At 42.8% G+C, this 20,996-nt stretch overlaps 1 protein-coding gene across 1 annotated transcript; it reads right to left on the bottom strand.

Moving 5' to 3' along the window:
* Positions 1 to 99: 99 nt before the first annotated feature.
* On the bottom strand, positions 100 to 19,933 carry cilp2 (cartilage intermediate layer protein 2). The gene is made up of 10 exons (XM_041041114.1): positions 19,784 to 19,933; positions 12,533 to 12,610; positions 11,252 to 11,521; positions 10,817 to 10,999; positions 9,823 to 9,978; positions 9,416 to 9,733; positions 8,908 to 9,016; positions 8,361 to 8,518; positions 3,948 to 6,376; positions 100 to 3,861 (listed from the first exon to the last, which is right to left on the bottom strand). Exons 1-9 carry the CDS (start codon positions 19,845 to 19,847, stop codon positions 3,960 to 3,962), a joined length of 3,753 nt encoding a protein of 1,250 aa, XP_040897048.1. The 5' UTR covers positions 19,848 to 19,933; the 3' UTR covers positions 100 to 3,861; positions 3,948 to 3,959.
* Between the last annotated feature and the right edge of the window lie 1,063 nt (positions 19,934 to 20,996).

Below are 20,996 nucleotides of genomic sequence, written 5' to 3'. Positions count from 1 at the left end.
CTTCTTATCTTCAGAGATGTGGAATTGTTAAACTCCGTCCTGAATACATAAAACATAACTGAAAAAGAATAGGAAAAAAAACGCAAGTTAACACAAAATCATTTATTTACAGTTTCTTGTTCGTACAATTATAGTGGATTTCATACAATACACAATTTACACATTAAAACTTAATTCAGAGAAAAAAAGAGATTGGCATCACCATGCAATAGTTAAGCGCTTAGAGAGGATTATCAAGAGTTTGTATATGCAATTCTTCTACTGGAGCACAGTGGCAAATATACAACTCTCTTCTTATACTCCAGAAAGTGGTGGAAAAGTTCAAGGATGATCTCCTGAATAAATTATGATGATCTCCCTGAGACCAGGTGGACTGTACAGAGGAGAAAATGGAATTATCTGTTCACGCTTGAGTTAAATTGTTGGTTGTTTCTGGTGGATTGAGAGTCGTTTCTGCCCTGAAGTTAAATAGTGCCGGTTAGAATTACATGCACCTACTGAAATTGTGTTACAGAGAGGCCAAATCAGGCCAAGTGTTTTTAAAAGAAATCAACTTCAGTTTGTTTTTTCACTTTTCAGTCATTACAAACATGTAATTTTCCTTGAAAATGCCAGCTGTCGAGCAAGACCTCAGAACAGCTGTTACTGTAATAATGTGCTTATTGTTTCATTAACAGTCATTCGCTTTGTTCCCAAGAATTCAGTGAGAAGATCGATAGCACTCTCATATCTGCACAGAAAACATGAAGCAGTTTCCCCCCGTTTCCAGTCTTTATGCTATGCTAAGCTAACCAACTGTTTACTGCAGCTTCATAATCACCTTACAAATATAAGAGTGGTATCACTAATCTCATCTAACTTTCTGCAACTGAAGAAATAAGCATACTTCCCGAAACGTGGAACTTATCCTTTAAAGGTATAAAACAAAAATACATGAAGCTCCATTAATCTGTACGTGTGATATTAACACTGAATGAAATCCCTGTAAAATGCAGCGTTTGTTATGATTGCTACTATTCCCACAGAGGCTCAATGAGATAAACATTTCCTTTCCATTAAAAATGAATCTTTGCTATGTGTTTTCATCGGTTGGATTCAGGATGAAACTCTCTTTATTTGATTCTAAAGACTTTGGAAACTTTTCCTTAAGGCATTAAACCAAACATTGCAGAAGTTCTTTAATCTCCTTTGAAGTTCCCCAGAAGACAAAGTAAAGTTTGGAGAGCACAGCTTACTTTCCCATGCAAAGCCTTACATAATGGTTTACTCAGCCTATTATTGTTACCTTGTCCTTCAAACTCCCTTGATAACTTCTCCTCATGAATAAGCCAATTCTCCCGTCAAAGCATTCTCCTCCGAAAACCTGCATTCTTCCATGTGCAACCACTTTCGAAGCCCGAGATTCTGTAAAGTGATGGACAGCGAGGCCAAAAACCACTAATATTTTCCCTTCCTTTTTTTCCCCTTTACCAAACAGTACCCCAAAATGATTAAATCCATCACTAGATAATCTCACTCCTCTTTCTCTTGATGTATTTGGTCTAACATTTCCTCCAGTTGCTCTACAGCTGTTGGGCCTCCTCAGCTGACCTCACACACCAGTGCATTTTTATAGGACTTATCTCTTCCCACACCTGGATCCAATCATCATCTTTCTTATAGGGTGGATGCTGCGTCTGCTGGAGGGAGATGTTTGTTTTCATCTGGAGATTTGAACTGTTCAGCCTGTGGAAGACCCACGGGCTCATGATTAGAGAGGCCAGTGATGATGGCGAAGGCATCACAAGCTGTCACTCTATATCTTTCTGTTTCCTGGAGTATGCTGCTCATGGTATATAATGGAAAGAGATTGTAGGAAGCGAGGCAGGAAGGCAGGAAGTTCAAGTGTGGGGTTAATTTTCATTTACACAATTTCACATTGGCACTTTTTAGAACATGATTAAGCTGTTGCACAGTAGGAATGTAACTGTGAACCGGGTGCCATTTTGATGGTTAACGTGTTTGACCATGATCCTCTTGGGCCCAGTATAATGTTGATTACTTAACTTCATCCTTTGCTTCCTGGAAATTAACTTGTTTGGCTGTTTGTGAAAGTCAGGGTCAAACTGTTTTCATAGTTCTCAAGAGAACCTGTAATTTATTTTCTAATTAGCAGCAGGATTATATTTACTTGTCAGCCTCCCCTAGTTTCTCCATGGACCACGGTCCCCCCCTTATTTGGTTTTGGATTAGTTCAGCTTGAAGAATTTCTCCCATGGGTCGGCAAGAGCTCATTTTGCAGATAAACAAGTTTGGAGCTTTTATCACTGAGCAAAGTTTCTTCCTATTACTGACTCCAACTCTAATACTTGTTCTATCCAAGTCTAATAATGTATGTGTCTCAATATCTTTCAAAATGTATACTTTAAATTTACTGTTACTGTTGCTCATACTGTCAACGTGACAGGATTTATGGAAACCTGGCCAGTAAATTCATAAGTGTGGCACTTCTTAATTATCGCTCTCGTGTAAGGATCATGCAGTGGGTTTTGTTAATGAGGAGAAGACTCCGCCGAGTTTTAACTCCCACTAACAAGATTGTTCTCTGAAGCTGAAAAGATTACTGTGGTGTACAATCTGTAAAATCAACTGAGTCATGCAGCAAAGCATGAAAAGGTTAATAGATTCTACACAGTCCAGAAAGTCGAAGAATGATTACATAGCAGTTAAATTATTTGCTGAAAATCGCTCAAAATGAGTCCTGTGCAAGATCTCACACAAACACCTTAACCACATTACTTGCCGCATGTATCGAAGGAGTTGTTTCATTCACCAGCAGCATTTTTCCATGCACTGTAATAGTTTGTTACATTAATCGTTAAATTATACTACATAGTTATTGCACTTCATGATATAAAGGCAGCTCACAAACACATTACCCAACAACTAAAAAAAAGTCAATTTAGACCGTGAATGAGCCTCTGTAACAGTTTCTGACAAAATGAAATATTGGGGAATATATGCTTTTGAGTGACATGTTGTCTGGTGATGTGCTAATTTGGAATGTGCAGAGGACAAAAGGAAATTATGTCATACCTTGCAGTTAATTATACTGATTTTATACTTCGTGCTACTAGTGAGATCCATGTTTGTCTTGGCGAAGGCCTTGGTCTTGCACATTCTACGTAGGTGTGGAAAGACATTTGGCTGAATCACAGTTGGCAATGTTGGCATGCGGATGACAAACATTAAGAAGCATGACTGAAAACATCCTCTGTTCCCAGGGTGGCTTGCCTCACCACGCTGTCTCTTTTGAGTGTGCCTCCCATTGGTGGAGAGCGTTTCTCAGTTTGTAGAAAAAAGGCTCAGTGTCTGCCGCACACAACACCAGATCTGATCTTGAAGGAAAGTACAAGTTCAATGGAAAGCAACGGCCAATTATGAAGTGTTTGGGGCCTGGCATAGTAATTACAGTTTTTCAAGGTTTGGTTTCAAGCCAAGTATTGAGAGACATCAGCAAAAACACCCACCATAGGGAAAGTGGAATGCCACAAATTAGATCTATAAAAGTTACATTCTTAACCGTCAGTTTAGTCTATTCATTCATAAAATTAGACCAAAGCAAATTAAATAAATGCCAGTCACCGTGTAACATATAAACAAATGATGCGTGTCTTTTAGGAAAGAAGGAAGAAATGAATATACCAATCCCTTCAAGTATAAGACTAATGAATATCTTCAAACACACTGGGTGATTCTGCTGAATTGCTGTCTGCCTCGGTTTTGTGATTTTCATGGTGAAGAGAGAGTTCATACTCATCAACAGACGGACAAGTTTTTCTTCCTCGACTTGATGCTGTCGTATCAGTCTCAACTGAATACCTACAAATGAAAAGGAAAGAACATATAAATCATTCTGATGGTGCTGTCAGTGCAAACGTGCATCAAATTATCTTTTCTAAACCTACCTCTTGGCACCTCTATTGGCGCTGCTGTGTGCGCATGGACGTTCTCCTCCTGGTTGTAGAGCTGACTCTGCGACTCTGGGTCCTGCCCTGTTGCACTGAAGGATACGCCACCACCTGGGTGGATGATCTCTGCACCTGTAGGCCCTCCAGCTCCCTCATATCCCTCGCCATCTGAGACAGCGTCTGACCCGGATTGGTCTGCAGGCGCTGGAAGAGGCTTTCCCTGTTAATTTTCCTCTCAGGGCAGCTGAAGGTCAATGCCACTCCAGAGTCTGACTTCATCTCCCTGGAGAAACCATCTGAGGTGCCATCAAAGCAGCGCCCAATGGCAATCTCCTTGGCCACCCTGGGATTCTGGTCTGTGACAGTGTAGATGCCATAGTTGTGCCCCAGAGGATCAACAGGAGCTAGCATAGTGAACGCATAGGACTCGTTGTTTTGAGCGACAGGTGGATGCTTGATGAGATACTCTTGTAGGAGGCTGTTGGTGCCGATCCTGCGACAGTTTCCCTGCGGAAGGATTGATATGAGGGATCTATCCACCTCAGCCTGATCAAACAGCATGCCGCTGCATTTGAACTCCACACAGGCAGCTGAGGTATTGGCCTCTCGCATGTCCCGGGTGCTGCGAATGTCTCTAATGCCGTATAGTTTGCCTGTTGTTTCTCGGTGTGTCCCTCCCAGATTCCTTGACCTGACCATCACTTCTTTTTGTCCATGGATCTTAACTTTAATGAAGCATGCTCTGAACTCTTGGGGATTAGGCCACCAGGAAAGGTAGTCTCCTGTCCAGGTCGTCAAATCATTTTCCTCAAAAGGAACAACATTGTATTCGTACTTGTCCTTTTCCACTCTGAAGAATCTGAAATGATTTGCATCAACAGGGGCATTTTCACAAGCTATTAAATTCTGATATGGATATATTGGCCCATTGGTCTCATCAAAATTGTTTTGGTTAGGCTTTGCCAAGTTTATTCTGAAGGCTGTTTTCTTCAGTGCTGGATCCTCATGGTCCGAACGCTGGTAGTCTATTTTATCCAGATATGGCTGAGACACTCCAATGATGTTTGGATTCATCTTGGGGGAGGAAGGAGCTGCTTCGAGTTCTTCCCCACCCATCATTGCAGTAACATAAGCTGTGTAAGCATCGGGCCTCTGGGCGTCACAGAAAGCTGGTAAACAGGCCCCGTTGGGTCCAGTTATGACACTGTCGAAGCGGCCCCATGCCCTAGGATTAGATGAATATCCAGGCTTGGGCTCCAAATTTATCAAGCTGATCACAACACCTTCTAACTGTTCACTCGGAAGGAATTTGTCACTCATGTAGGCCCTCACTTTGACATAGCAGCGTCTGTTTTCAGGCACATCTAAGTTAAAGAGTCTACGTTCTCGGATCTCCATGTTGCCTATGAGGAATGTGCGCTCCTCTCGTTTGCTCCGCCCATGACCACCGGTAGTCGTTGTGGTATATGAAAAGTCACTCTCCTCCTCCCAGACTCCTGTGTCCGGGTTTAAAGACCACAGTTTCATTTTGGGAATATGCTCTTGCATTTTGACATGCTGTGTGTCAAGGAGGACCTGAACTGCTCCAGCTCCAAGTACTTCCTTGTTGGTCTCATCTCTGAAGTCTACAGAGAACATGCCATAGGTCCTCAAAGGGAGCATGTCACCCTCATCATCCACAAAGTTGAGATCTCCAGGCGCTGCAGCAGCGGTGGTGATGTTTCTAGGGTCAATGAATGTGACGCTGGCTTTTACAGTCCCCTCATAGATTTCTCCGTTGTCCTTATGGAAAGAGTTGGGAGGGATAACCAGCTGCCCTATGGGGTCTTCCCCTTTGATTTCTCCTAGGTTAATAGAGTTGGTCTCTCCTGCATTGATATCAATTGGTGTTTGCTTTCTCATCACCTTCACATCATGGTATATGGATCCACTTTTCTTGTCGAAGATGAACACCTTAGGAGTGTCAAGAAACTTCTGACTGGGGTCAACAAAATTTACCACCAATCTCTGTGTATCAGGAGTAATTTGTAATGTGAAGCCTCCTTGGTATCCCGTGGTGCCCACCCTCTCTTTACCAATGTAGATGTGCCCAAAACGCAGAGGCTCGTCATTGTCTGCCGTCACCACTCTGCCACGAACCAGCACAGTTGGCTGCACACACTTCTGACAGCTGCACTGTGTCACCGCCCTGATAGGGAGGCTGTAGCTCCCACAGTCAATGGTTCGACTTTCCATATTTTGAACGCTGCAGCAGAATCCAACTCCATCTCTGCAGCGCGTATCAAAGTCCAGGGAACCAGCACATTTGTTGTGAGGGCAGCGGCCAGCATTGTAGTACTTGGAATCGGTCCCAGGTTGAACACAGTCCATAGGCAGTCTGATGAGGTGCATCTCAGGGGTGGAATTGCATGCTGGCGTTCCTTTTGCTGTGAATTAAATGACAAATTACATTAAGCTAGTGTTGATATAACACATATAAAAGATAAATTAGTCATCTGATATACATCAGTGCAAAAGAAAAACTCTGTGAATGACTGCTGTGAAGTGTCATTTCGCCACGGGTTTGGTTTTAGAAATAGAAACAGACCTGCCGTGTTGAAAGCATACTGTAGCTGTTTAAGTTGTACTCGATACCCTTTCTGCTCTTGGAAGCCTCTAAAATCTATTAAGATTTTGTTTTTTTGTTTTTTTGCCGGGTACTGAGTAATTGTACAACAGTGCATGAGTGGAATAGAAGTGTATAGTGAATAAACTGGAACTCGAAAACGGAACATTTAAAAAATATTATTTTTGCCTTTCCTTTTTCACACATGGATTCATGCAGACACACATATAATGTATTTATATGCACACACAGTGTCTCCGTGGCCTGAAAGTACCTTTGAGTGGCCAAGTTGGACGGTGAAATATTCATGAAAGGGTAATTAGACATGAAGTTGAAGAGAACATTTATTTACCAACCATCCAGATGGAAGCTGGAAAGAAGGAATGATTGTTCACCCAGACATTGGCAGAATAATTAAAGTGCATGATATCATGGTTGAGCTTATAGTCAAGTATCCTTGTTAAGCTCCCCATCTCCCAAGTAAGTCGATAATTGCAGACACATGGGGCAGTGCGATGCGTATGAAATATCAGCACTGCTGATGGCTTTACAAAGCACTTTGAGTTTCCTTTGACAATAAATTATGTGACTTCTCTTCACCTGAATGAACTGTGGTTGACACATTTTATGGGAAATCAAGAAAAACGTCTGCTTAATGTAAGATGTGGGGAAAAAAGTGTATCAGGGTAAGAGAGTAAGGCATATTTGTAATCCTGCTCCGAGACACAGGTGTTGTCCTGCACACACACTGTGTCTCCTGCCATAATGACTTTTGGAGTGCAGGGATTTGTCTGCAGCCTGGGACAGATTGCTTTAGCACTCTTCCATGAAAACCCTGTTTGTTAATTGGTGTCTTAGCTAACAAGCACCTGGAGAATATATGCAATGTGTAACTCTTCCACACGGATGTGGAAACGCAGACCTGTCAGACTTAGAGAGAAAAGAAACAGCTTTTATTGACAATCTTGGATTTCACCTCAGTACTGGGAGTTCTGGAGAAATTGGGTCTGAGATTTTACAGTGTCTAGAGCCATCTCGCAAAATAAAGAATCCCTGTTTAGAAAGCAGTAGCTCCGACCAATGTAAACATAATGAAAACATACTCCACCAAGCACAGCCACATAATACGAGCCCTAATATTTTTATTTTCTTTGCATGTAATGTTTTTTGGGGTTTTTTTTTTTTTTTTTTCAATGACAGATAGTCTAGGAACTGACTTTTCTCTCCCCCTCAGCTGTAGTTGTGGTTTTTGTTTGAATCCTCTTAATGCATGGACATGGTTCGTGGATGACTTAGTTGGAGCTCAGCGCTGATGTTCCTCTCAAAGTGTGTATTCAATCTCTGAGGCAGCTGCTCTTTATACAGTAAAATGAATTGCGGTTGTTTGCTTTTTGTCAGTGGTTTTACTTCAGTCTGTGTAGAACTTTGACTTAATACGTCACTGTCAAATGCACTGGGATAGCAGCCATCTTAAGCTATAATCCCTGAGTGCTGTTTGCTATCATCACAGTAAATTATTTTCTAAATTATTTATGGCTGAGGATGATGAATTACCATTTACATTACATCACAGTGACATTTACTATGAAAGGAGTATTTGTACCTTTTTGAATCTGAGAAATTTGTTTTTAGCATGAGTATTTATAATCACAGCTGGCTCCAGACCAGCAGATTTATGTGGTAAGTCCTGTCATGTACACTGCATTTTTAACTATATGACTGGGTTTATGTGACCATTGAAGCCTCTGAAGAAATACACTCGTGTTCAGGTTCTTTCTCAGTTAAAAGTGTGACATTATACATACCAATCACAGAGAGGAATGCTGGAGAGGACTTGATGCTGCCTGCAGGGCTGCTGGTTTTGCAGTAATACTGCCCTGACTGCTCCAGCTTCAGGTCCCGCAGTACAAGGTCCTCTTCGTACTTGTACACCTTCCTGTCCAGCAGAGTCCCATTGTGGTACCTGTGGAAAAATAGAGACAGAAGTGAAAAAATAAAGAGAATTAAGTTTTTTTTAAATGATTTTAGAGACGTAGGGTGGAAAATGCACCCTACATCTCATTTTGATATAGCCAGTTTTATTTATAAATGTGTGATTTATTATGTGCTAAATGACAGATGGATGTAAGCTACTAGTTGGTGAACATAGTAAAGTATTTAACAACTCGAGGACAAATAGAAAAAATGAGTTTTGGTCTGTTTTCATAATAAGAAAAATCTGCCTCCATAACTATCTATAAGGGAGATTTGATTCTTAGGAGTGTCCACAAATAAAGTCCACCATATGGAGAAGTTATCTCTGGGATTCTAGCTATCTCTAAGTGTTAAATAATACCCCAACACTCATCTCACCAGTAGTATTTATCGGGTGTCGGTGATCCCGTTGCCTTGCAGCAAAACATCACCCGTCCTCCCTCATAACGCACTTTGTCCTCTGGGTGCTTCACAATGTACGGCTTTTCTGTGGAAAGCAGGAAGCAGCAAAACCTTAAAGACCTCACTCCGACAGCTGTGAATGGCGCTGCAGAGTATTGAGACCTCATAAAACTCAGTCAAACATTACACTTTATCCTCACATTGGTCCCTGTGCTTATGAAAAAAGATTTCAAAAGCAGCACGGGTCTATTTTTATTTGGTTTCCATGCAACCAAATAACCAAGTGCTCCAGACTGTATCAAGTCTTACAATAAGCCGGACTGTTTACGTTACAGTTCTGTCAATTTCCTGTTGTCAACAGTCTCAGAATATGATTTACTGCCTCTGTGGAATGATAATAATGAGAATCAGGATACATTTCTCGCTGGCTCCTCAAAAAAGTCAACAATACTTAATAACTGGACTTTTGCTTATCGGCACTCACCAGCTGATTTGAGGACGGCCCATACCCAGGACACCCCCGTGGTGTTACTGAAGGTGGAGGCAGTGATTGGGGAAAACTTCTCCTTCCTGATGGTGACCAAGGTCGAGCTGGAGGAGCAGACTCCCGTGAGCCTGAACTGACCTTTGGCATCTGTACGGGCAAGGACGGTCTTGGGCTGGCTCGCTAGAGCCACCCATGCTCCTGCCACAGGGACACCAGTAAGGCTGTGGGCTTCTCCATGCAGCATATGGCCGTCACACACACAGCGGCTGCAGTCCTCGCTGGGACGACCCTCAGTGCACACACGCTGACATTTGGCTGTTGGGAGAAAAACACAGAGATGTGAGCATAGACTGATAAAGACACCAGTATAAACAAGGATATTAGCGTAATACACTACATCACACCTGGGCATGGCCTCTTCCCACACTTCTGTATTTCAGCAGGCCGTCCGGGACACTGCACTGTCACTGAGGTCCTCACACAGGTCCTCCTCCTAATTCTGCGACCTCCACCACAGGTCACTGAACATGTTCCCCACTGACCCCATGGACTCCACTTGGCTGATTAGAGACAGAGAGACAGGAACAATGCAAGTTTGGAATCTAATACGTAATTCATATTAGCAGTTTCTGTTGAAGTTGCGATCATTAATTCAACCATTTAAACTTTGTTAAAAGTGGTCTAATGAGTGTTGTTAAATCTCTTAAGCATGGGCGCCCCATGTACACAAGACAATATACGAATTATTAAATGGTGCACTAAACAGTATGGTGGGCATGAAAACTGATTAAATAAGTGCAGCTGACAGACTGTTGATTACAAGGAGCTCAATCAAGAACACTTAAACTAATGGTTGCAAAGTTCCTTTTAGCAGAAGAAGTTTTGCTCTGGAGGGTCCTGCATGAAAACAGCAGAAAATGGCACATACGCATTCTGTCTGAATCAATAACAGGACTGGAGTTTCTGACAGAACAATGACAGAGAGGAAAAAAATCATCTTTGCATTTTATACAAGCAAGGACAATTCATTCAAAAGGATACAGTGTACTACTACAGTGTACTACATCTCTTATATATTTCTTATATATTGCTGTATAAATAAATTATATATTTGCCTCTCTATCAGCCAATTGAAAGGGAGGACAGAGGTCAGGGTCAAGTACATAGCAGTGACCTTTAAGGCTGTTAAACAAGGGTTCATGCATGGTCCACACCAAGCAGACTCCAAGAGGACTAGAAAGTAGTATAATAGCTGTGGGTTCTCAGTTTAGTTCAAATCTAGGCCTCCACATGCTTACTATGGCAGCCAACTGCTTGTTGTTTCAGTGTGATCCCACTGCTGCATATAAATTACAATAATACCATTGAGTAGGTGAAGCTAAATCTTGTGATTTTCACCTGTACATGGAGGGGTGGAACACTCCCTCCGCTCTGAATGGTGCCCCTGGCACGCTGGCACCAACAGGAGAGGCGTAGGCTGGGTACTGATGCATTGCCTCTGGCGGACCTGGATGCCTACGTCATTACAAGCCGTGGTTGAACAGGGACCCCACTCACTCCAGTCAGTCCAGTAGCTCTGCACTAAACATACAAATTGAAGAACAGAGTGTGACGTACTTCTGAGCAATGCTGGTATGTGCTGCTGTTGGCAAGCACAATAAGGAACAGGAAATAAACAGGACAGTTATCTAACATGCCAGACAGTGAAAAACTAACAACATTTATCACTGTCGAGTCTTCTCTGTAATGCGTGTTTGTGCATGAGTTTGCCTGCATCTTCGTATCTGTGAAGTGACAGCTTGTAGAGCCCTGAGCCACTGTCATAAGAGGTACCTGGGGGACACTGAAAGCGGACATGGTAGTTGGAGCAAACACGGCCAACAGGCTGTTCCTTGTTGATGCACCAGAAGCCCTTCTCCAGACTGGAGTGGACCACTTCCCCGGTGTCTGCCGCTGCCACCCAGTCTGTTGTTCGGGCCTCCATGGCCGTGGGCCGCGCACAGACTCTCTCTCTGTAATAGAAACGGATCGCCTCAAGGCGCTCATAGTCTCCATTCCCCCCAGGATGGTCAATGTTGAACCAGGATGTCCACTCTGTTACACCTTGAGGCACACGGAGGGTAGACATGGATGGAAACCAAAAGAAAAGAAAAACAATTCAGCACAGGATCCAGGACTAATGAAAGGGGGGAGGGGTGGGTGGCGGTTGGAGCTGGAACTACTTACATGGAGGGGAGACATGGGTCAGAACCAAGAAAAAACGAGCAGGAGGAAAACAGCAAGGATGAGTTTCAAACTTTTAAGAGGTCTGCTACTGCCATTTGAATCTAACTTCATACACCCCGGGGAGCTTTGCATTGTCCAGGCTATTTCCAAAACCCCTGGCTTGACTGATGAGGCATATCGTCTAGTTTTTCAGTCTGCTGCATGTTCTGAAACCCGAGTATTTCCTCAGTAGAAATGTGAGTAATTAAAAATAGAAGGAACACATTTGCAACATGCAGAGGGAGTATTTTTCAGTCACAGACTAATGCATTAGTTCACTCTAATAAGTATAATAAATAAAATCCATTGGTGAAACGCTGGTTTTCTTCCTTTCAATTAAAAAATGGTTAAGTCATCAAAACCTTATGCTTTTCAACTCTACAATGACAAGAGACTTAATTCTAATTTCCTTTGACTGTAGCTGCAAAATCACTGAGTATCTCTCCAGCTAAATTAGATGTTTCTGTGTCAGAGCTATTTGGCCTTGTGATATAGTAAAAGTTAGAGTTATAATTCCAAGAACAAAGTGCAATTATTATTATTGTTGACTCAAACTGTGGCAGTTGGACCCTAAGGGTTTAACAGCCTCCATGAGCTGTGGTTTATTGCCACTGCTGCAGGTGTTGACTGTGTTGATAAGAGCAGGTCCCCAGCAGGTCAAAATACAGTAACTGGCTTCATGTTATTTTAAGAACACTGGCACAGACCTGTACCTTTCACCTCATGCAGGTGTAGCTAATAAACTGCCTCTGCCTCACGTCTCTCTCCTGCTGCCCTCCCTTTCAACTCTCACAGTGTGAAAACCTCAGCCATAGAATCAGCTGTAAACATCACTGCTGGATTCAGTACCTGTTGTCTGGGTGTCAGTGAATGTGTTGAGGGCCACTCTCCTGCTCCTGTCTGACTGGCTCCTGGTCCTCACATATCCTGCAAACAGGAAGACAAACACCTGCATATGAAGCAAAGAGCAAATAGACTTACATAGTCATTAAGTTTACATCCTTGAATTTATACATTTCTCCCCTTATACTCTCAGAAGCCCCCTGAGCCGCTGATGAACCCAGTGTTTGCATTCACCACACAACCATGTGAACACACTCACACACAGTGATGCAGTCTGAACACATTTTACTGCTTCTTCGAGGCATGAAGGCTGCACTACATTAATTACATGTCTCTCCTCTGCCCTTTACTTTTTATTCTCTCCATTTTTCTTTTTTTTTTACTGTGCATTTTAGTAACAGGCCTTCTGTCTTTTTTATGTGCTGAAACAATAACTAGACTTCTGGGGCTACAAAAATGGTGGCACATGGCTTCTTTTCTTCTTTCTTTTATCTATTTACATCTCCTCTGTCCTCCACCTCTCGCTGGAGATTTTTCTCACTGCTGCTCGTTAAAACTTAGGAACATCCGTCATCTCCCCCCATCCTATTTGTCATGTGTCTTTTCATCCTTCAGCCTGTTGTCTCCCCCTCTGCTTGTCGTCCACCCGTCCTCCCTTCTCCTCTTGATCCATCAACAAGCAGTCACTGTTGAGGATGTTAATCAAGCGCCAGCTGAGACAAATCATTGTGGGCAGCGTCATCTGTTAAGCAGCGGACAAGCCACAAAACTCTCTCTCTCTCTCTCTCTCTCTCTCTCTCTCTCTCTCTCTCTCACACACACACACAGACACACACACACTTTTACGCAGAATTTCTTGCTAATTTCTTTTTGATCTTAGTGATACAATCATAAGGCACACATATCGTGCACGAGTACAGGATGCCTGTATGACTGAGTCATTCTTACGTCAGCATGATTTTTCATGCATGTGCTGCACACAACGGCACATCAGTGAGTGTAAGATGAAAGCAACATGTTGCCTTATTAGAAAGAGAAAGATACTCAGCCTGGTATTCATTGTAGATTTTTGCTCTTTGATTTATTAAACATGCACCGTGACTTGTTCTCCCTCGTGCTTTGTAGTGTAATGGTTCATTTTGGTACGGTGCTAATTTTTTATGTCTTCAAAAACGTCAGCTGTTTGCTTAACATTTCATCTCTGAGTTTTACTTGGGCTGTGTGGGAAAAAAAAAAATGAACGTTGTGGTCTGTGACCGAAGTGTGTGTGTGTGTCTGTGTGGGTATGTGTGTGTGTGTGTGTGTAAAATATGTGCAAGCACTTAGCACTTTCGGAGAGACACTGCTGAGTTTACGAGCAGAGACTCCCAGCACAGAGGCCAGTATCGATCCCAGTCCCTGCTGGTTTTACAGCTCACTTCAAGTCTTTATTGTCATGCCAGCACATTTCTTTTCAATCCACAATGTTTTGATAGATTTAGCAAAAGAAGCAGTGTAGCTCAATAGAACAAAGATCCACTGTCCAAAAATGTATTACATAAGTTTTAGGGTATTGCAGATAGTCAGTTGACCTTCATGGTCTTTGTGGGGTTTTTTATGCCCCTGGCTTTAAAAACTGGAGGCTGGGAGGCTTGATACCGCTGAATGGCTGGACAAACAGAAGCAAACGCTTTCACACTGATCTGCTGGGCAGATGTGGCTCCGTGTGCAGGTTTAGTTTAGTAAATCAAATCAAATAGTTTTTCCACCATTCTTCTTTTGTCTCCTGAATTCTGTCTGTGCTGATTACATTTTAAATGCATTTGAAAGAGAACTTTTTCTAACTAGTGGACACATTTTTTTCTGTTAAAATGACAATAACTCAGTGATTTCGTGACAGGTTACAGTCTGGATTTGTGTGTGCAAAGTGAATTCTGTGAATGTCGAAGAACTTAGAGAAGGTACAGGGCAAGGGGGACACAAACAAGCTTTTTGTTTCACTTAATTAGCATTGAGTTCCAAGCTTGTGGTGAATTAATTACATTCCCTGCTCTGTAGTGCAGCCATGTATTTTCATCATAAAGCACTTTTTCTGCTCGTTGCATAACACTTCTTCCTCACTCACACCAAAACAAAGGGAATTCACAGTAGAACAATTTGGCTCCTGATTATCATTTCAAGATGTTCGATAATAGCGAAAATAGCAAACGATTCTTAGAGTTTTATGGGGTGAATAATGGTTTTGGAAAGTTATAAAGAGGAAACCCAGATTAGCCAGAGCAGAAGGCGAATGCCGGGGTGTTGACCTTGGTTGTGGCAGGTATGAACTGGCCCGGCTCCCGTGGCACCGATCACAGAGCTTATTGTGCATTTGAGTGGCATGTTAACACTTTATGAATTTTAAAAGCCAGGAGATTTTATTGAGGCACTGCCTCATGTGGCTGGTATGTGAGCGAATTTACCTCATCTAAAAATCAAGTAACACGCGTTTTTCAAGCCAGAGGGAGCAAGGTTAGAAATTATGATTTCCTCTTCAGTGCCTAAAAAAAATCCATCCTAAAGTTCCCCACAGGTACAGTATATCTAGTTTGTCCTTGTTCATGTGCTCGTTGTGGGTTTCGCTTTCCTCCCACAAATCTCTTTACAATTTTGACCTTTCACAGCTAATATAATATAAGCAATAAGTTCTCCAAGTTAAACAACAAAATACATCATTTGTCCACGCTCTCTAGAGAAGTACATGGAATAGTTTCCTGATCTGACACACCTATAGACAGGATGAACTTGTCTTTGCCCTCCGCAGGCCTTACAAATCTAATCCAATCAAATTAAATGTTTCAAAGCTACAGTTTGTTTAAGGTTTGTTTTGGCTTTGGTACAAAAATGACTTGGTCATTAGGGAAAGCTCCTGGTTTGGGTTAAAATAAGAGACTGTCCTAGCAAATTTCTTTAAGTGGCCCACGTTGAAGTGACATAGCCCTCTAGCAGCCGCAGTAATTACGACAAGAACAAAAGAGGAGGTCAGCTGATGTCATAAAAGTGACAATCGGACTTGAACATGGGAGTCCCATGTTCTTTTCCCATTTTTGGTACCTGCTGCAACAGTGTGTGGCTGATATAGTTTTCACTTTGTGAGTCTGTGTGTCATCCTGGAGACACCCGCTGTAGGAAGAACTACCACAGAGGCGGTGTTGAGTACTTTGGCAGGTGTTTACACGTCTGTGTGCCTGTGGACAGATTTTATCACCATGACAGCACAAATGTGCAAGATACAGTCACAAAACTTTACAGGTGTGTAGTTCAGATCAAAATGATGGTTGGGTTTGAAGATGGATGTGGGCCAAGCCATGAGTACTCAGTAGTCATTAATACATCATCACATAAGTAGTCAGTATTCATGGGTCAGGTTGTGGTGTAATCCAAGCGCAAGATGGTCTCTATTTTTTTTTAAGAATGATTGTGATTATTCCTTAAGCTTAATCATGTGTTCATTATACTAACCATGACAACAAAGGTGCCCTAACCTTGACGACGCACTTATTTTAACCTGAAGTCTAACCAACATCTATTTTTCAATAGTGATTTTTAACTATTTTGGAAAGAACGGGTAAATGATGTCGTCCTGTCAAAGTGGGCATCAGGTCAGAAAACGCTTCTGTGTGACCTTTATGAGTGTATGAACAGATTCTCAAGTAAACTGGAAGCAAAGAAATCTTCCATGTGTACGTCCAATGATTTGTTGACCCAGACGTCCACCACATCCTCCTCCCTGTGTGGACTTCGTCGCTCTTCAGTAGCTTCACCTGACTTTCTTCTTTGCTCCCGTGACGATCCCTACAGTCGCTAGAGGGGGCTGTGTCACTTAACGTCACGTAAACATCTGTCGTTTCAGTTCTCTTTCAGTTTCACCTTTGACATGAACTCTGCCACGTGACTGTTATTATAAACCTCAGCCGGACTCATCGTGACCCTTGTAAACCAGGAAACAAGATCCATTATAGCGGCAACAGTATATTAGGGAAAACTTGCATCTGTACTTCCACATTTAGCCACAGGGCAAGCACCTGAATACCAGGCTATGTCAGTTACATCCCTGAAACATAGCTACAGGATGACTTTTCATCCCAGAGCACAGTCATTGTCATCTTTACCCACCCTGAGCTTGCTGTGACAACTGCCAGTCTTATTTTAGAGGACTAGCTTCGGATTTAACGATGTGCGTCAGAGCGATTCTTTCTGAAATACTTATAGCCAGGATGCACTGTGGCAAACTTTCTATTAATAATCAACAGCGCCTTTTCAAAGGACAACCTCTCTCTCCTTCAGTTTCTGAGTAGGAGTTTTCTGCCTTCGCCAGAATCTAATAAAAAGTCTGCCAAAGAGAGGAAGAGGGAGGACAAAAGCGGAACTTTATGAAATTGCACCCAGAATGGCTTCAGTCAGCTTACTGAGGTGCATTTATGCCAGATGTATGTTGGCAGAGAGACAGGGCTTAAATAGAAGGTCTGGATTCTGTTTATAATATTCAGATCCTTACAAGAAGGAGAAGACGTGAAAACACCAACCCCCTCCCTATGTTATGTAACCTACCGGACAAAGTAAAGGCGCCCTGAAAGAACACGGTTGTACAATATTTGCAGATGCATCTACTTCTGGTGACAGAGGTCTAGTCCTGTTTAAATTCAGCTTAACCAGAGGATTCATGGATGTGAGAGTATGTATTTGTGTGTGTGTGTGTGGGCCTGTGTATGGGATGATCTGTTTGCCATGTCATGTGGAAGCTGTTTATGTGTTTGGCTAGCTTCTTTGCTGAGGTGTTTGTGGTTTCAGAGGCGTCTGCTCTTTCTCTCTGCGTCCATCTCTCCCTTTGCCCCAACACTGCTTATTCTCAAGAATCCGAGTCTGATTCCCGAAACATCTGCAGCTCGTTGAAACCAGCAATTTTGTCCCTGACATTAACTAATGATACAAATCAGCCACATGATTTAGGGATTTACAAAGGTATAAAAAAGGTTTTGTGTTTACAGGTATTTTCTCTCTGATGCTATTAAAAAACACAATTGGGCAGTGTTGAATTTCCACATTAGAAAAAATACCTGAAAGCCCTCGCTTGAAGCTGGAGATAGCTCAACTGAAAGTAGCTGATTAGTCTTGCAGTAAATCATATCTTGGCACATCCGCACATGCATGTACACATAAATACAGAGAGAGAAGAAAAGAAAAGAAAGGCTTGAAGGCTGTCATTAATGGGAATTTACGCCTTTTCCTTTGATCCATTGTAATCCCTGTCTCAGTCATTAAAGTCAGCTGGCCAGACAGCTCTGTGTTTGGACCAGACACTGGTCAGCATCTGGAGAACTAGCCTCTCTGTCTTGCTCACAGTGGTCCTCCAGCTGCTCACGTACACCACCTAGCTTTGCCTGAAAATTGTGCAACAAGAGAAGAGAAGACTGGAGGCCTCTGGTGAAGTACCATACTGCTGGGTTAAACAGGCCTGATTACAGTGATTTTTTAAAAAAGCCACAGAGCTAGACTTCTGCTAAAAGGTGGTAATGCCATGGTGTTCCCTTCTGAGTTATAGTGGGCATTCAGCAACAGCTGCCTCCTTCAAATAGGGCAAAGAGCTCATAAATCTGTAAGCTCTAAGGCGTATGGAGAGAGTGACAGAGAACAAGTAGAGGAGAGAGCGTTTGATGGAGTGAGGAAAAGACAGAAGGGAGAAAGGTGGGGAAAGTATTTGTGGAGAAATACCTGAGGGAGATCAAGAAACTAAAGGCGAACAGATGAAGACAAATGGGCAGATGGAGACATACATTCATTATATTAGTGTTGGAGTGAGTGCAGTGAGGGGGACTGAGTGGGCCATCAGAAAGGAAAAAGGAAAGAGTGACAAGGTTTGACAGGGGGAAAAGAAGACGGTAAAGTCATTTTACCTGTGCTCTTTATCCCTCTTTTTTTTCCATTTTCTCATTTGTTCAAGCACAGACCCACGCACTTGGTTTGTGATTATTGCTTCTTGTCTCCATGGTGACTGGGTTTACATCTTCAGGGACTGCTGGTACTGCTTTTTAAGGGGTGAAATGAGGACAAAATGCACCACCTTACTGCAAGATGTGGATGTACCGCTAAAGGAGCATGGCGCAAGACATAAAAGTTTACAATCCATTCTAAGGTCTTCGTTCACTCATGGCTGTAACACAGTGTTCTCTTTTAGTGAGAATCACCATTTATACATTTGCCGTAGTTCCTCACCAAACTGTCATCTAAATCGTAAAATATAGTCATCAGCAAATGGCACAAAGCCTCTGCAAGACATTTACGACTCTGAGGCCTCCGAGTCCCACAAGATATGGAGACCATTAAGGTGTATTCACACTCGTTTGCTTTTATGAATTGCCAGCTCCTTTTCTTTAACAAAAAAGAAAAGAAAAGAAAAAAGTTAATGGGGAGCAGCTGTAAGGCAGACAGAAAGTGACAGCTTTGGAAAAAGTGCGGCTACTGGTGTCATTCAGGAAGAGTGGCGAGCTTTCAAAGGATGGTAGGAGTAAAATTTGGGGGGATGAAGATGTAATCTGGAAGAGACAGGACATAGGGCTTATGTCTGTGTGTAGCTGGCAGTCCACCACAGTAAAAAACTGGGAGTTAAACTGAGAAACTATAATGAAAAATGTAAGAATTGACTCTTTGTCAGATCATAAATGCCAGTGGAGCAAAAGCAGGCCTTCTGTTAGCTGATAATGGCAGAAAAGTGTGTGCCACCAGAACCTATGGTCATCAACAGAGCTTGATTGAACTTTGATTAAACTACAGCACAGGGCAACAGAGTGCAGAGTTTTTACTGTACGCCGCCTCCTCACGCTTCCTCCTGTTACCCTCCTCTTCTATCATCACGTGTTGTTGATTAGCCTGGTGGTGAAACGTGCCGGTGACTTAACTCGAGAGATTAGGAACTGCTGAGGTGGTCTTCAAAAGAACACACACAGCCATACACACACCCTTATCACATGAGCTCCCCACACACAGACATTTCTTTGACAAACCTCCACCAGTCCTGCTATCCCTGATAACATCGGGGAAATGCCGTCAACTCAGAAAACTCTACAGTTATGTCAGTCGCATCGCACATGTGCGAGAAGTCATACCCTAACCTAACCCTGTGATTACCAGAAATGACAAGAGAGATGAAAAACTCAGCAGTTTCCTGTGATCTCCTGTGATTGTGCTGCTCTGGCATCCACATGTTAAAATGAGAAACACAAATTATCAGTTGTCACCTACCTTGGCCCAGAGCCACCGACGCCAGGAAAGACAGCAGGAGTGCCACCTTAGTCAATTCCAACATGGTGCCACACTTTCAGTTGCAGATGCTACTTTTGTTTTTCTACAACATTGACGTAAACCTAAGAGAAAAGAAAAAAATAATAAAGCGGATTCTTCAGCTTTCAGACACAGCTGAGTGTAACCTCTTCAGCCTCTCAGGTGTGTGTGATGCTGCTGGTCGAGCAGAGCAGAGCTACCGCTCCTTCTCATGTGAGTTGAGTTGCTGAGTTGGAGACAGGAGCTCAGGCGTTTTTAAAAGAAGGGGCATCGGGAGCACACACCAATCCAGCCCCTCTCTGCTCACCATTGGCCAGTGAAATGTAACATCTGGGTCCCCCATATCATCTTCCAAAAAAGAAAGGTGAGGGTATGGTGGGGGTAGAGAGGGAGAGAGAGAGAGACTCGGACACACAGACAGAGAGAGAGAGAGAGTATGTATGTGGGTGCTGTTACTCAGAATAAGAGGGTGTTTTCCTCTTTTTCCAACCAAGGTCTCGTAAGTTCAGTCTTATTTTCAACGTTTTCATATTTCTTTGCTTTGTAATCTTATTTTGCAGTGTAGTTGTCTTTACCCTCAGAGCAGGTGTGTGTGTGTGTGTGTGTGTGTGTGTGTGTGTGTGTGCGCGCGCGCGCGCGCGTGCGTGTGTGTGTGTGTGCGTGCATGTGTGTGTGTGTGTGTGTGTGTGTGTGTGTGTGTGTGTGTGTGTGTGTCACCTTCATAGCCACAGTACTTTTGGATGCTTGAGAAACACATTTTATTTTTATAGTTTAATATGTTTCATCTCCTGTTTTTTTTTTTGGTAAATCGTTCAAATTAAAGGAAAGTAGTTTGAAGCAAGGTTTTCTTGTCATTCAAGATAACACCTCAAGGCTTTGTTAGCTGTTTATTCTGTGAGGGAAATGAAGGAAGACACTTCTGATCATCCTCTGTGTAGTGTAGTGTAATGTCATGTCTCTCACTGCCCCCCCCCCCCCCCCCCCCCCCCCCCCAACACATCAATTGCCCCCCGTCCCCGCCCCCATCTGTCTTTCTCTGTCTTGTCTCACTCTCTGTATCGGTCTCTGCAGCTGACACAGGACAGTACCAGATGCTGCTCTCCCTCTGGTTCGACTTCTGGTTCAGTTTTGCAACTTTTTAACAGTCGCTGATTGCAGGCCCGTTCACTGCCAA

Source organism: Toxotes jaculatrix, chromosome 6 (assembly GCF_017976425.1).
Source record: "Toxotes jaculatrix isolate fToxJac2 chromosome 6, fToxJac2.pri, whole genome shotgun sequence".
NCBI classification, from domain to species: domain Eukaryota; kingdom Metazoa; phylum Chordata; class Actinopteri; family Toxotidae; genus Toxotes; species Toxotes jaculatrix.
Note: the sequence above shows the minus strand (reverse complement) of the source record. Positions and strands in the feature narration are given on the sequence as shown.

Excerpts from the sequence above, each read along its gene's own strand:
- cilp2 (XM_041041114.1), bottom strand. The coding sequence starts at position 19,847 with ATGTTGGAATTGACTAAGGTGGCACTCCTGCTGTCTTTCCTGGCGTCG. Across the intron at positions 9,979-10,816 it reads TTCCACCCCTCCATGTACAG|CCAAGTGGAGTCCATGGGGT; the intron begins GTGAAAATCACA and ends GTCTCTAATCAG. Across the intron at positions 6,377-8,360 it reads AGCATTCCTCTCTGTGATTG|CAAAAGGAACGCCAGCATGC; the intron begins GTATGTATAATG and ends TTTAATTCACAG.